At 37.6% G+C, this 15,218-nt stretch overlaps 1 protein-coding gene across 2 annotated transcripts in view; it reads left to right on the forward strand.

Annotated features, from left to right (window-relative positions):
- The first annotated feature begins 314 nt into the window (after positions 1–314).
- ptbp2b (polypyrimidine tract binding protein 2b) overlaps positions 315–15,218 on the forward strand; it is a 21,788-nt gene continuing 6,884 nt past the window's right edge. Inside the window, exons 1-10 of one of the 2 annotated variants that reach the window (XM_036565294.1) lie at positions 315–427; positions 1,748–1,778; positions 1,904–1,964; positions 2,993–3,165; positions 3,365–3,508; positions 4,097–4,258; positions 4,639–4,749; positions 5,144–5,342; positions 11,217–11,276; positions 13,981–14,096. In XM_036565294.1, coding sequence (XP_036421187.1) covers positions 420–427; positions 1,748–1,778; positions 1,904–1,964; positions 2,993–3,165; positions 3,365–3,508; positions 4,097–4,258; positions 4,639–4,749; positions 5,144–5,342; positions 11,217–11,276; positions 13,981–14,096 — 1,065 coding nt within the window. In that variant the 5' untranslated portion in view covers positions 315–419. The remainder of the gene's footprint in view (positions 428–1,747; positions 1,779–1,903; positions 1,965–2,992; positions 3,166–3,364; positions 3,509–4,096; positions 4,259–4,638; positions 4,750–5,143; positions 5,343–11,216; positions 11,277–13,980; positions 14,097–15,218) is intronic. The other variant, XM_036565295.1, reaches the window with a different exon arrangement.

The raw sequence follows: 15,218 nt of genomic DNA on the forward strand, positions 1-15,218 counted from the left end.
TTTTACAGTGTAGAAGGAGGGCAAATAAATAAAAACAAGAGGCTTAAAAGTGCTGTTTGTCATGCCGTAAGCCTGAGGTTTCTAAAATGTAGTTTAAATTAATCTTTAATCTTTTTGTTAAGAGTGATTCGGATGGACTAGGACTGATTCGGAATGCATCAGCGTGAATCGGAAAGAATCGGAGTAAACCGGAGACAATCGGAACAAATCGCTTAGAAGCGGCCTGAATCGGATAAACTCGTCACACATCGTCCAGAATCGGCGAACTCCGTAAACCCCCTCCCTCACCGCCGACAGCGCAGGCTCCATTTTGCTGCCGTTACCGTTAGTTGCTTAGCTGCGTGTCGTTCGTGTGTCGATCCGCTATTCGAGCAAAATAAAGAAATTTAAAAACGTGGAAAAGGCGCATTTTCCCGGCAATGGACGGGTAAGTGAATGATACTGCATGAATGTTAGGAAAAGGCTGTTCTTACGTTTCGGTTTGTTATTAAACAGGACTTTTAAGGCGACTTCGCTTCCATTGTCTGCTGAACTAGAAGGCCGAGGCTGCTAACGCTGCTAACAAACCGATGCAGAACAATAGCTACGTTTGGAAATGAATGGAAAAGGTCGCATTTGGAAATAGATATAAACGATTGAATGTATATGCAGTTAATAAAAACATTTCTTGGAGATTCTTAAGGTAACTACGCGAAATTACGAGGCTGAAGTTGGATTATTATTCGCCAGCTTCTTGTTCGTAATTAACCGTTCCACCTTAAATGTGCAGCAGTTAGCTAACCTAGCTGTTTTAACGCCTAAGGTGCCAGAATGTAACTGCTGCACCATTTAAGGTGGAACGGAAAAACATGAACAAGAAGGTGGGGGATAGAAAAATAAAGCTAGCCAACAGTTTAGGGAAATTATTAAGATTTAATCCTCGGGGCTTGATAATAAGCTGATGAGATGAATCGTGAACTTTAGAGAAGAAAAACACTAAAATATATAATCTAGTGAAATATGTTCTAATATGTTTTAATCTGTGAGCAGGACAGGTAGGTTAACAGTTAAGCTACGTTAAAGGGGAATTCCACCAATTTTCAAATTTCCGAATAATTCAGACTTTGGGATGTAAACAAAGACATTCAGAGTGGTTAGATGTGAAATGGTTCATTGTAGAGAAACTTACTGACTCACAGTGGTGGTGATAGGAACCAGGGGTCACAATGCCTACAACACAAATAAATATATTATCAATTTTATTTATCATTCAAAACCACCAGTGAACCTGCACGTAAATCTGAAGAACAATAAGTGGTCTTTGGGCACTGTTTTGCCCTGCAACACCCTGCATGCATCCCTCCACCATGAATGGGTTGCAGTGATTTTAGGCCAAAACTTTAACTCAGGACTATCGTAAAACAGTGTTTCACACATCAGGCTGCGTATTTATAACTATTTGTTGTAGTAACTTTCTGTGATGGAGCTTTTAGAGGCCTTAAACTCTTCAGACCTCTGGTTCCTATCACCACCACTGTGAACAGTTCTGTTTCTCTAGAACAGAGCATTTCACACCAAACCACTCTGAATGACTTTGTTTACAGAGTTTTTGAAAAATCGGTGGAGTTCCCCTTTAACTGTTAGTTCAAAGCAGAATGAGCAAAGTTTGTTAGCTTCTGAGCTAACAGTGCTATCATGCAAGCATCAAAAGATGTTTGATTGCAGCAAATCATATAATCAGTCATATTTTGTGTGTTTCCTCCATTAGCATTGCTAGTGATGTTGCAGTTGGTGTAAAGGTAAGCACTTGGATTATTGAACTACTTTTTATCACGTCTGTGTTTTTGACGTGATCTGATGTGATGAAGAGGAAGAATAGATTCTCTTTCTTACTTGCCGCTTTATCTTTTCTCTTTACTCTTAGAGAAGTTCAGATGAATTGTTGTCTGGCAGTCTCTACAACAGTCCCAACTCTTCAGTCACTGGTAAGTAAGGGAAGCGCTTAAATATGACAAAATAAGAGTTGTCTGATAAGGTATTCTGCGTTAGGTATATTTTTAGATGTATTGGGTTACAATAAGAAGTATTTAAATTTTACTAATAGACTGAATGAAGTTCGTATTGTATGGAAGCTCATTCTTGCCAGCCAGATGAGAAAAAATAGCAAATGTTATCTTTTTTTTTTCCATTCTCCTTTTCTGGCAGTATGTCAACTTTGACTAATTTTCTCAAAATTTTGACTGTAGTTTAGTATCTGAAAATGAATTTAAATTTTGACCTAGTATCTCAAAACAATAATTTATTTTCTCAAAATATTGATTCGGTATCTCAGAATTACTTATTGTCTTGAAAATGTTGACTTAATATCTCAAAATTGTTTTAATGTCTTGAAATGATTTACTTTCTTAAAAATTTGACTTAATGACTAAAATAACGACTAATTTTCTCAAGATTTCGAGTTGAGAAAATTCTGACATACTGTGTTGAGCTAATGTTATGAAGTAATTAAGTAATTATTTCAGAAGAATGAGTCAATTTTGAGTACGCAAGTCAATTTTGAGTGTCGTTATTTTGACACATAACAAAAAAATTAAGAAAATTCTGACATTCTAGATCAAATTTTTAGGAAAGTAACTCTTACTGCCGCCACAAACACAAAAAAAGAAAAAATTATAGGCAGTTTATTTGTGTATATTCTTTCCTCTCCCTCTTCTACCTCTTTTCATAATATGATAACCAGGTTTTCAGTGTTTTACTGGACCTTTTACCTTTAGTCTGCTGTTAGTTTGCACACTACACCATCAGCAAGTACGTACACAAATGCGTAACAGACACCCAATTATATGAACAAAGATTCAGTGCAGGTATAATGTCTTGAAAACCTGATATCTATTAGTTAGTTTTGATGCGGATTTGTCGGTTTTGGGAATTATGATGTCTGTGAACATCAAAAACATTCTACAGCCAGAGTCTCACTTTTAATGCATAATATTAACCAACCCTCATTTCACAGCTAATGGAAGTGACAGCAAAAAACTGAGGGTGGAGGACAGCATGGACAGCCCACCTTCCAGAGTCATTCACATTCGTAAACTTCCTAACGAAGTTTCTGAGACAGAGGTCATTGCCCTGGGCTTGCCCTTCGGGAAAGTCACCAACATCCTGATGCTGAAAGGCAAGAATCAGGTATGAGAGAGCAAAATGAATTCTGAGAAGCTTTTTTAATGCAAATGTTATTCCAAGGGCACGGAGTAAAAAAGGTTCGAGATATAAAACGTTTTTCTGCAGTTAACCATTTTGATTTTTTTTGACCATTGGGTCCAGGCTAAGGGCAGCACTTTTTCTCACCTTGAATATTTATTCTCTCCCCCACTCTGGCCTGCAGGCGTTCCTGGAGCTTGGAACAGAAGAAGCGGCAGTGACTATGGTGAACTATTACACGGCAGTGACGCCTCAAGTGCGAAACGTCCCTGTATTCATCCAATACTCCAATCACAAAGAGCTCAAGACTGACAGTGCTCTCAATCAGGTTAGCAAACATGGCCCTCGTCATTTTAATACCCATCAAATCCAGACCAGAAATAGATGTAATGCGGAGAGAATTGGCAGCTTTGTTTGGGGATTTTTTTTTTTTATTTTCCTTGAAGCTAAACGGACTACAGGAGTCTAGGGGTGGGTTTTACGGGAGCTCACCTGCTTCAGTGACTGATTTCACCTCAGTTCAGTGGCAGAAGTTTAACAGGTTGTCTCCATATGTGTATTCTTGTTACAAGATCACATCTGGACCCATGAGGCTACACTAGTGCTCATATAGGCTTATATCATAACATAAGAAGGAGAAGTCATACAAATGCTAAGTTTATTAACTGTGAAAATGGTTGGCAAATATATGTAGTAGGTTAATTAAAAATGCTAAAACTTATAGACAGAGTCAGCGTGAAATAAGGAAATCCAAGGACAGTTTCTTCCAGTACTCTACTTCGATGTATTTAGATGGTTTTGAGGGTCTCTGAGCTACGATGATGAGGGGGGAGGTGAAAGCACTGCTCTAGAGTGGAAGTTTCAGTAGTCTAAGGAGGGTCTAAGTATGTTTCTGTTCTTTTTCTGCTCTACCCAGCGGGCCCAGGCTGTGCTGCAGGCGGTTTCTGCTGTCCAGGAAGGTGGATCTCCAAGCTCAGACACTGCTAGAGATGGTGTTTTAACGCCTGCACCCAGCCCGGTCCTGCGTATAATCATCGACAACATGTTCTACCCAGTGACCCTGGATGTCCTGCAGCAGGTCACTGCTCCACACACATTTACCTAGAGATGACACTTTAAAAATCCACCCCATAGATCACATAAACGTCTATTCCTCATTGTAATGACTACATAATGCACATATTGGTTTCACAGGAATTAGTGCAAAATTCGCAGTGGTTTCTAAATAATAAATCTGAAGATTAACTGAATAACAAGTGTACAGTTTGAGGGATTAACTACATAATTTGCTTATTTGTTTCATAGTATTTATAAGAAAAAAATTCATACTTGCTGAATAATACGTTTTAAAATTAATAACTGAATAATAAACCTGTTTTATTAACTAGAGCATACAGGCTTTCTTTTTGGAACCTGCTACCACTGACATCACATCTGTCCTTCTCTTCTCACTTTCAGATATTCTCCAAATTTGGCACGGTCATGAAGATTATTACATTTACTAAAAACAATCAGTTCCAGGCGCTGCTGCAGTTCAGTGATCCAGTCAACGCCCAGCAGGCCAAGCTGGTGAGTGATTTCCACTTTTTAGGTCTTCAGTCAGTTGAAATAAATGTAATACTACAATGAAACACTGGTTTTAGAAAAAGTACAAAAACATAAATACAGTGAACCAGAACACGAGTGCTTTTAGTTTCTTTGTTAAAATGTTGATGTTATTTTGGAGTAATATGTGCTTACTGTCTAGATAGTGAACTGCATTACCTTTCTTTTTCTCAGACTTTTGCACAGTATTGTATATAATATAGCTTATTATATATACTTTTTTCATGATCAGCATCATTAACGGGCAACTAATTATAGAAAATATGCAGTTTCATACTTTCACAGTTAATTTTCAGTGCTAGCTTAGTTCTGTGATGTACCACAATAAACATCTTGCATCTTTTATCACTGTCTGAAGTCCCTGGATGGACAGAACATCTACAACTCCTGTTGCACCCTGCGCATCGACTTCTCCAAGCTGGTCAACCTGAACGTGAAGTACAACAACGACAAGAGTCGAGACTACACCAGGCCGGAGCTGCCGGCAGGAGACGGCCAGCCTCCTGTAGATCCGGCAATGGCCGCTGCGCTCAGCAAAGACTCCACCTCGCTGCTCGGTAAGGCTTAATGCATTCAGTGAGTCTTGACATATATTAGATCTCTGACTTGATCCTGTCACAGTTCTTAAGGAAATAATTAAGTGCATAATGAAATTTCAGATTTCCCCACAATTTGAATTGATTTGGTTACTTTGGAATGATTCTGAATTATTTTAATGAATATACAGGATATACAACTATTATTTGCAAATGGTCTGGGACGTTTATTTTGGCCGAAAGGTGAGCACATACTGGGCTGCACGATAAATCATATTTTTATCGCTATCGAGATGTGGATATCTCAGATAAACACATAAGGGTGACATAATTAGATTAGAGGGATGTAGTGTCAGAATCCCAACAAGTGCTTCCAGGGGCTGGAAATGACACCTGCTGTCCTGCGTATGCAGTGAGCAGCATAACCATTCGTCCAAACAACCAATGCAGTAATGGCTACTGTCACAACAAACCTGCATGACTATAAGAAGCTTTTTAGGAAATTAACTATATATTAGTTTGTCTTTGTTTGCCTATATAGGTAATAACGATGTATAAACATATTTCTTTATAGATCTATATAGAATCTAAAAAAAGAAATGTAATTATTTTGTGTAGGTTTTTTAGAAAAAGACTTTTTTTTTAGAAAAAAACTTTTTTTTTCTCCATGACTTTACACTGCACAGAACATGTGCTTTCAATTAAGATGTAAATAATTATTAGAATTTCTTGGAATTTTTAGATTTATTAGAATTTATTAGTTTTTTATTGATTATATTTGTGAAATTAGCTTTTGTAATGTATTTCATTTGCTGTTTGCTTATAGGAGCAGTTAGATCTGTTTACACAGCAAAAATAGTATCTGTATTTGAAGCACATCCAATCAGAGCCACACTAATATATATATATATATATATATATATATAAATATAATTTTTTTTTTGATGTCACATGATTTATATAACAGCATTATCGAACATCATGTTATCTCCAAATCGTGCAGCCCTAGCGCATACTTTGTTAAATCTTGTTTTAATTTAATGTAGCATTACAAAATCAACATCTTCAGATTGATTTATCTTGGTTTTGCATTTTTACACCCCTGATGTGTATCAGTGGTCAGCGATACACATAACTTGATCCTGGTGCTTCTCTTTAGCAGAATCCATCTTCTTAGATATTCACCTGTTTTAGCTTCCATATGCATCTGTTGGTGAGGGGGTTACGAGTTGACAGCATAGCAAAGCACTTTAACTAAGTTGCTGTATATTTATTACTTAATGGTACTTCAAGAGCTTTGATGATACACGGAAGTAGAAAGTTGCTCACTGGTAGCTCATACTTAGGTTTGCTGTTTATTTGCTGTTTCAAATTAGGGATGCACCGATTCATTGCTGGTACTAATATATTTATACCTATAATCCAGTTGCTCATAGTTTTTGATGCACATTGAAAAGACGCATTAAACATTTATAGAGAACCAGCCAAGTAGTTTTTGACAGCTCTTCCATTGATTTCTCATGAATTTATCTGTGCTGATCTCTCCCAATGTCTCTTAAGCCTGTTTACACTACCTGTACCACTAATAACTAGTTAAATTATGACTAAAGTTAGGGTTTTTTTAATATTTGTGGAGAATGATGGCTTCTACTTTTAAAACAGCTGTTTCAGATTCATAGAAGTCTCTTGCTCAGTGTACAAGTTGTTTTCAAGAGCAAAATATTTTTGTGTATCTTTTTTTTCTTGCCCAAATTTGAATTTGCAGACTGAAGGAAATAAAGCAAAGATCAGAAAAATGCCAAAACACAGAACAACAGTTTTGTGATTTACTCAGATCGGTTAGTAATTGGAGGCATTTTCAGTGTTTTTTTCACTATGAACTAGGATTATATGGGAAAAAAAAACACGATACTTGAAAGGTACGTTTTTCAGGTATTTGATAAATAACAGGCCAAATGCCCCAGCAGTGCCACATTAAAAAAAAAAATACTATCAAAACTACACGGGGTGCATGGATTTTAGTCAGCTTGTCACATACTGTCCCACACTAAATTCAATATGTTTTAATGATGTTTTATATAAAATTGTGTAAATTATATTTGCATAAATTATCTTAAAGATGGATGGTTAAGTTACTATTTTGCAGCATACACTGTCTAAAGCTCAAAAGCACTTTATTTCTTGTAATGTTTTAATGTTTGTTTTAATATAAGTTGTGAGTAAGAGTTGAAGTCTTGTAAATTTTCACACTAAAAAATCAAATTTATGTTAAATGAATTTTGGCCCCAAAAAATTGGTTATCGGTGTCTTTGATAAACTGCTAATCGGTATCAGTATTGGCCCCGAAAAAAACCATATTGGTCGACCCATGAAACAAAGTCTAGCGTGGTTTTATCTGAGATGGTTCCTTATAGAGAAACTTACAGATTTATTTACAGTGGTGGTAATAGGACCCAGGGGTGACAGTAACCACAACACAAATGTAGCCATTGTAGTTACTGTCCAAAAATAAGAAATAGTGTATATATCGACTAGAGTTAAGATAATTTTACTTGACAATATACAGTTTTTTTTGCAGTGCATTAAACAGTGCCTCAGACATCAGGCAACATTTTCATAACTTTTATGTAATAACCTTCTGTGAGGGAGCTTTTAGAGGCAGTAAACCTTTCAGACAGTTTAGATGTCTTGGTTCCTATCATCACCACTGTGAACAGTTGACTCGGTAAGTTTGTCTAGAACAAGGGATTTCACACCAAACCACTCTGAATGACTCTGTATCTTAACCATTTAATCATACCGAAAGTGTGAAAAGTTGGTGGAATTCCTCTTTAAATTCTGATCTCCTTATGCTCATAAAAACATATTGTGATGTAATTTATCACAATATGGTAAAATATTGTCATAATGCCTCCCATCAATGTCTTTGTTGTTATTCATTATATTAAAACATAAATGTGTTTAGAATTATTACATTCATTACATGAATGTGGCCTTATTGTTTTATTAGCCAAGTTAATAAAAACTTTGCTTTGGTTAAGATTATTTTTGTTTAGTTAGAGAAGATCATAACTGGTGTTTGCTGCTCAGTCATATTTTTCTTATTTGAAGAGATTGAGGCTTCATTTTAACAAGCACCATTTAAGACGTATGAAAATATTTAGCTGCTGGAATAGTTCGTTAAACAAACGATCCTGGTTTCTGTCTGACTGTGCTTAATATAATGTTGCCATACAATAGAATGACATTGCCAGCGCTTCGTTGATGCCTAAAATGCAGAGAGGTTTTGGTTGTGAAATTATTTGTACGTTGTTTCCACCAAACTACACCAATGCAGCATTACTTAAAATGCAGAAAGAATTAAACTTCTCGTCTGTGGCTGTTTTGCAAATATTTACCCAACAGCAAACAGCGCAAAATCACCCTGGAAGAAACAAAAAGCTCCGTTAAGCTAAGTTCATCACCCTGACATCAGAAACAGACTACAACACACAATGCGTTTTGCCAGAAGAAATGAAAATTGGCTAAGTACGGCATGCGCATTTCAAGTGCACTTATTCGGGCCAGTTGGCTTCTCTTATGTCTCTTCAAATTCAGACAGTATGTTCAGTAGTATTGAAAGTCTTACCAATTCTCTTGCATGGTGGGGAAAGTTTTACTCATATCTGTATACATTGATTAGGCATGAGAAAACAGATGTGCAGTGGTATGCGTCAGGCTAAAAACTCTTTCTCAAGCTCTTACCTTGCTGTGCCTGACAAATCATAAAGAAACATTTTGTTTTCTTCTCACACTTCATTTCTCCACCACTGAAACTTGTTCAAGAACCTGGAAGCTTTATGCTGTTTGCAACAGCTGGAACCCAGGCCAGGGTTAGTTTCCAGAACACAGCTTTTTTAGTTCCTTCTCCAGAGCAGGTGCTTTTCCACAGGCTGGGAAACACTGAGGGTGGATTTTATATACTGAATATTCTCAATTGGTCACAAGTTGTGTAGCTTGTTAGCGTAAATTAGGGGTCGGCAGTATGCGGCTCCAGGGCCTCATGCGTCTCTTTTACTGCCTTGTTGCGGCTCCACAGTAGAATTAGATGTTTGGGTAAAAATAAGCTCTGCTGATCGTTCAACACAGTTTAACAGTAAATGGTCTTAAACGCTGGAGTTAATGTAGAACTGCTAATTCACCCTTTAACCCTGAAGGTTGGTGCGCAGACCGCTGTTCACATAGCAGTGTAGGTGACAGTCTCGCCTAGCTAGTAGCAGCCTTGTAAAAAATCTAACGCTAAGAGACGTTTTACAAGAAACTGTTCTAGTTTGCGGAAAAGTTTCCTGCCGGAGATGTGAGAAAAGCAGCTATAGCTAAAGCTTAAAGCCGAGCAAAGTGAGTCTGCGTTTTACTGTATACTATATTTTTAGTTTATATTAGCACATTAGCACATACTGAGACGTATTTATAGCCACAATACAAAAAAAATGCATATAAAATGTTGTGGTTTGACTTTTGTCGAAAGGACAAAACAGCTCTTAGCATTTGGGTTGCCGATAAAATGGAGCAGTCGGTAGATTCAGGCCCTGCTCAGCATGAATGCGGAAGATGACATTTAATATAGTGTACCGTTATATATGCCCAAGTAGAGACAATGTTGAAAAATGTAGTGTTAAGTTGAAGGCTTTCTAATTTGACACAAAACAGCAAAAAAGTAATAACTGACGTTTGCTAGACAGCTAATGTGCTGGTTTGCTAGTGTAAGCTGACACTACTTAGTTAACTTGGTAGTACTGCAGTACTCACTTAACATAATTCGAATACTCAGAGCACTGTTTTGGTGTTTGATATGTTGTCACGGGAAGACAAAGAAAACATAGAGGCTAAAAATATTGCGTTTTTATATTTAAACAAAACTGTAAAATGTTAGTATTTCATATTTGTGAGTATATTGTATTACGGCTCTTAGCTGACGTCTAGAAACAAGGATATTTTTAAATGAAGGTTGAAAGATATTTCTCTGACAAGCTAACATGTTGGCGCATCATTCCACGAAGAGAAAAAGAAGACATCAGCATCCGATGCTGTACTTTTATATTCTTTTAGTGTTAGCTCATTTGCTCCTTTGGCTATTTTGATTAATTAAACATGTTTTTAGATCAGTGCTGTCCTCTTAAAAGTAAACCTAGAGCCCTAGGCCACTTTTGGCCGACGCCTGTTTCTAACCAAATATCCGTTCATTAAATCTTATGAATACTCAAAATTAGAGAGAATGCACATCCCTAATTGGTAACCAGTGTTGCTCCAAGCAGTTTTGCATCGCTCAAAATCAGTGGTTTGCTGTATTTGGTGGTTGGTGTATTTGCCTTCTACGCTGTGGACTGGGGTTCATTCCCCCAGCTGTGCAAGCACCCAGCTCTATACCAATAAGAGTCCTTGGGCAAGACTCCTAACACTACCTTCGCCTACCTGTGTAAATATGATCAAATTGTAAGTCGCTCTGGATAAGAGTATCTGCCAAATGCTGTAAATGTAAATTTGCATTACACAGCTCAATTTGCATAGTAGTTAATGGTTTCCATGCCCTGCTTGAACTACATCTCTTGGGAACTTTAGTCTTAGTTCAAAAGTATTTTAGTGCTAATAGTCAGGAATAGTTTGGACCCTGGGTAGATGTTGGCCCTTTTTTTTAAGAAATGCAGATAATTAGGCCTAGTTGATGAACTCTAGTTGTTAATACTCTATACTATGAATCCACAACTGCCAAAGCTGATTTTAATCTATATTGGTCGACGTTAGTGTGTCTATACATGTCTCGGTGCATCCCTAATTAAACTTTCAGAGTTCATTAGAGTCCCTGGCCCTCCGTTCCTATCTGATCGCGTACGACTTTTACTCTACACATTCTCCTAGGTACTCCATCCGGAATGGTAACTTCCTACTCTAGTGCTGGAGCTTTGCCATCTTCTCTAGGTACCTATGCTTCTGTTATCTACTGTTTCTCTCTTTCTCTTGTTTCCTTTCTTAACCCTTTTGTGTTCTTTCCTTCTCTTGGAGGAAAGAGACTCTTTGCCAGTGCTGTCAGAATTGGCGGGGCTTTCTCTACCGAAACAGCTCCATCCATTTGTCCTGACTTGTTGGATTCTCGTTGTTGCTCTTTTCTGCAGAGCGCTAATCAGAAGGCACAGCAATAAGCCCTACCATTCTGCATTGTGGCCTTGATGTGAGGGATTGACCCATGTTCGTAATGAGACACTGCCTTTCAGACAGACTGGCCAATCAATCTACCTCGTAAAGCTCCACCCTGATAAAGAAGTGTGGCTGCTGGACTGCACAGCGACAGTGGAAGGGAGGAAAGGCCTGGTGATATGTTTAGGGTCCAACCGATATGAGCGTTTTGTCAGTGATGCTTAGTTTAAGGAGCTAAAAATTCTGCTAGTCAAAAATTTAACTGATTGGATTAGTTTTAATTAAACTTTAATTAGTTTAAATTAAAATTTTAGTGACAAATTTCTTAAATAAACAGCAGAAAATCAAAGGAAATAATAGAAATATTGACTAACAAAGTGTGTAAAAAAACAGTGTTGTGATACCTCAGCATTCTCTGTGGTTTTGGTTGGTTTCTGCTCAATTGCTCTACTTTTGTCAGTTCTCTACTTTTTTGTATGTTAAGGTTACGTTTGTTTTAACGTTAATACTTTTTGTGTTAAAATTAACTAGCTTAGCTAAGCACAACTAGCACAACTAAGAAGAAATGTCTGTGCTTTATCAGCTTTGTTAATTTATTCTTTATATATGTATGTTTTAATCAATAAATATGTGGACTCTGAATATCGGACAGTTTTTTCAGCCAGCTGCTAAAGTACTGTGCAAAATTCCAATCGAAACGGCCATTAAATACAAGTTAGTAATTTTTCAGGAGATTAAATATAAGACAATCTACCATCAGATTCACTTGTTTTATGGACTGATAAGTCTAAAGTTTTTCATTTTGATTAATTGGGAAACGCAACCAACTTCTAGGACGGAGCTTAGAGACGAAGCTGGAGAATTTTGTTGGAAAACTCCCCAAAATCTCCCGAAAAGAATGGACGCCGAGGCAAATGGCAGACTTTTGTGTCATTACAGTTTACTATCCTGTGCAGAAGTGTCAGCACAGTGTTTTAAACCATTTGTCTTGGCAGTAAATGTTTTTTGCCAGTGAAATCAACATATAACTTTAGATTAAATACAAATATATATTAATACAGTAGAAAGTAACAGGAATCTCCTATTTTCAGAATAATTTGGCATCTTATGAGGTAGATTGAAGAAGAAAGTTGGCTTCCAGATTTCTCCTGTATGCCTCCAGCCATCACAGGGATTTTATTAAATTCCATCCACAGCACATTTGGTATAACATAATGTGGTATTGATTAACCAAACCAGTTTATTTCAGTTAGCCTAATACTGGTCTTCCTTGAGGAGAGGTCTGGAAATGGTTAAAAAACACAGACATTTATAAAATCACTGTCCGTTGTATTAATATTGTGTTTTTTTTCTGAGCGAATAAACTCTTCCTGCCCAGATAAGCAGCTTTAAACCAAATTTTCACAGGTGGCTGAACTTTTGCACAGTACTGGTTCTTCTCTGGCTTTTGTTCTGATGCTGAAAAGCTAATAGCTTCTATTTACTGGCTAGAAATGAAAGGTGGTCTCTGTTTTTGCACAGTTCTGTGTATCGGTCGGCCCCTAGTGTTTATCTGGGTGTTTTCCTCCTGAATGGCAGTCTGTGTGAAACTGAGTCAGTGGTGTGTGTAGCTCTCTGTATGAAGTGTGTGTTGGATGCGGTTTGGCCGGCAGGGTTGTGGTGGTCTGTACGTGTGCTTGGCAGCGCTGGTGGGCTGCATGGCCGGAGCTGGACTGAAGGCTGAGAGGAGACTGCTGCAGGTTTACTGGAGTCTAAATGACTGACGTGACTCACGCTGAACTATTTATCTCTCTCTTTTTTTGTCTCCATCTGTTTCTCTTTCTCTCTGTGTCACCCTCTTCTTTCTCTCACTCACTCTCTCACATTCTTCCACACTCTTCTTCTGCCCCTTCTCACACATGCACTCTTTTCTTTTTCTGTTGATTTCTCTCTTGCTTTTTCCCCATTTTCTTTTACTTCTATTCCCTCTTCCCTTCCTTTTCTATCTTTATTTTTTTCTTTCTTTCATTTTCTTTTATGGCATTTTTTTTTTTCTTTTTCTTTTTTCCCCCATTCCCTCACTTTCTCACTTTTTTATTTTCCTTCCTTTTTCTTTGCTTTATCTCTCTTTCTGTCCTCCTCCTCTCTCTCTCTCCCTCTTCCTCTCTCTCTTACTCTTTTGCTTTTTCCCCATTCTTTTCCCTCTTTTTTTCCTTTCTTTCCCTGTTTCTTTATCTTTCATTTTCTCTCTTCTTTTTGTTAATTTTTTTTCTTTTTTTACTCTCCCCACTTTCTCCCTCTTTCCTCTTTCTCACTTTTTCTGTTTCCTTTGCTTTCTCTCTCTGTCTCTTTTTTCTTTCTTTTTTCTTTCTTTATTTCTCTTTACATTTTTACTCCTTTCTGTTTCCCTATTTTCTGTCTCTTTCTCTCTTCCTCTCTCCCTCTTCCTCTGCCCCCCCCTCTCTTTCTTTCTTTCTCTCTCTCTCTCTCTCTCTCTCTCTCTCTGTAGGGGCTATTAGTCCTCTCAGTGCAGCGGCTGCAGCAGCGGCGGCAGCCGGCAGGGTGGCGCTGTCTGGACACTCAGGAGGCAGCGGAGTTCTACTGGCCAGCAATCTGAACGACGAGGTCAGTGCAACACACACACACACACACACACACACACACACACACACACACACACACACACATCTCTACCTGCTCTCTCTGTTTTTCTCACTGTGTTCAGTCAGTTCTCCAGCACAGTCTGTCTCCGTACGCCTGTACGGTCATTACTGGCCCAGGCTCATTTTTATTTTCTTATTATTTCTTAGTTCAGAAGACCTCCTACCATTTTTCAGCATCACATTTATTATTTACAGCATTGTACTAATGAAATCAGGCATAAAAGCAGACTGTGAAGTTTTACAGCAGTGGTCGCCAACCCTGATCCTGGATATCTGCAGAGTCTAGTTCCATCCACAGTCTGTCGAACCTGCCCAGCTAATTAACGTCTTCAGAAGTTCTTGATTGCCTGGATCAGATGCATTAGTATTAGCTAAGGGGGGGGAACAGTGTGTTAGATGTGACAGGTTTGGAACTAAGCTCTGTAGAAGGTCGATCTCCAGGAGGAGGGTTGTTGAGGATTTTCTAATTAAGTGAGGTTCATTTTACAAGAAGAAATGGCTTTAGATGAAGGTCTCAGTCAGAAATGTAATGTCACTGTTGATTTTATTAATAATTGAATACTGATTTTGACAAGTAAGCAGATAAGTGAGTGAACAATAACTGCGTATTTTCCAAAACTCTAAAAATAAATATATATGATAAAAATATATGACTTTTTTGGCAAAAAGCATATAAATAGGTGTGTTTTTATGTAAGAGCAGCAGAAGAATATTTAAAATAGTCATGTGCAAAAGTTTGAGTACCCTGGTCAAATGACATGTTTGGTTGATTTTCTGTGAAAATAAGTTAAAAAATCCAGTTTCTATTTATTTGCTGAGTTTAATGTATTGAAAACATTATGTATTGGAAAATAAAACGCTAAATGGGCCACAGCTTTTGCACATGCCCCATTTATGCTTTATTTTTTCCCTTCAACATGTTAAATTCAGCAAATAAACAGTAATCGTGCATTGAAATGTGCAGAAGTGTGTTCTCTGTAGAGGATGTGTTCAGTCATTTTCTCTCAGAAAATCAACAAAACATGTAATTTGACCAGAGATGTGTAAACTTTTGTATACAATCGTGTAGATTATTAAACAAGCG

Source organism: Colossoma macropomum, unplaced genomic scaffold (genome assembly GCF_904425465.1).
Source record: "Colossoma macropomum unplaced genomic scaffold, Colossoma_macropomum, whole genome shotgun sequence".
NCBI lineage: Eukaryota > Metazoa > Chordata > Actinopteri > Characiformes > Serrasalmidae > Colossoma > Colossoma macropomum.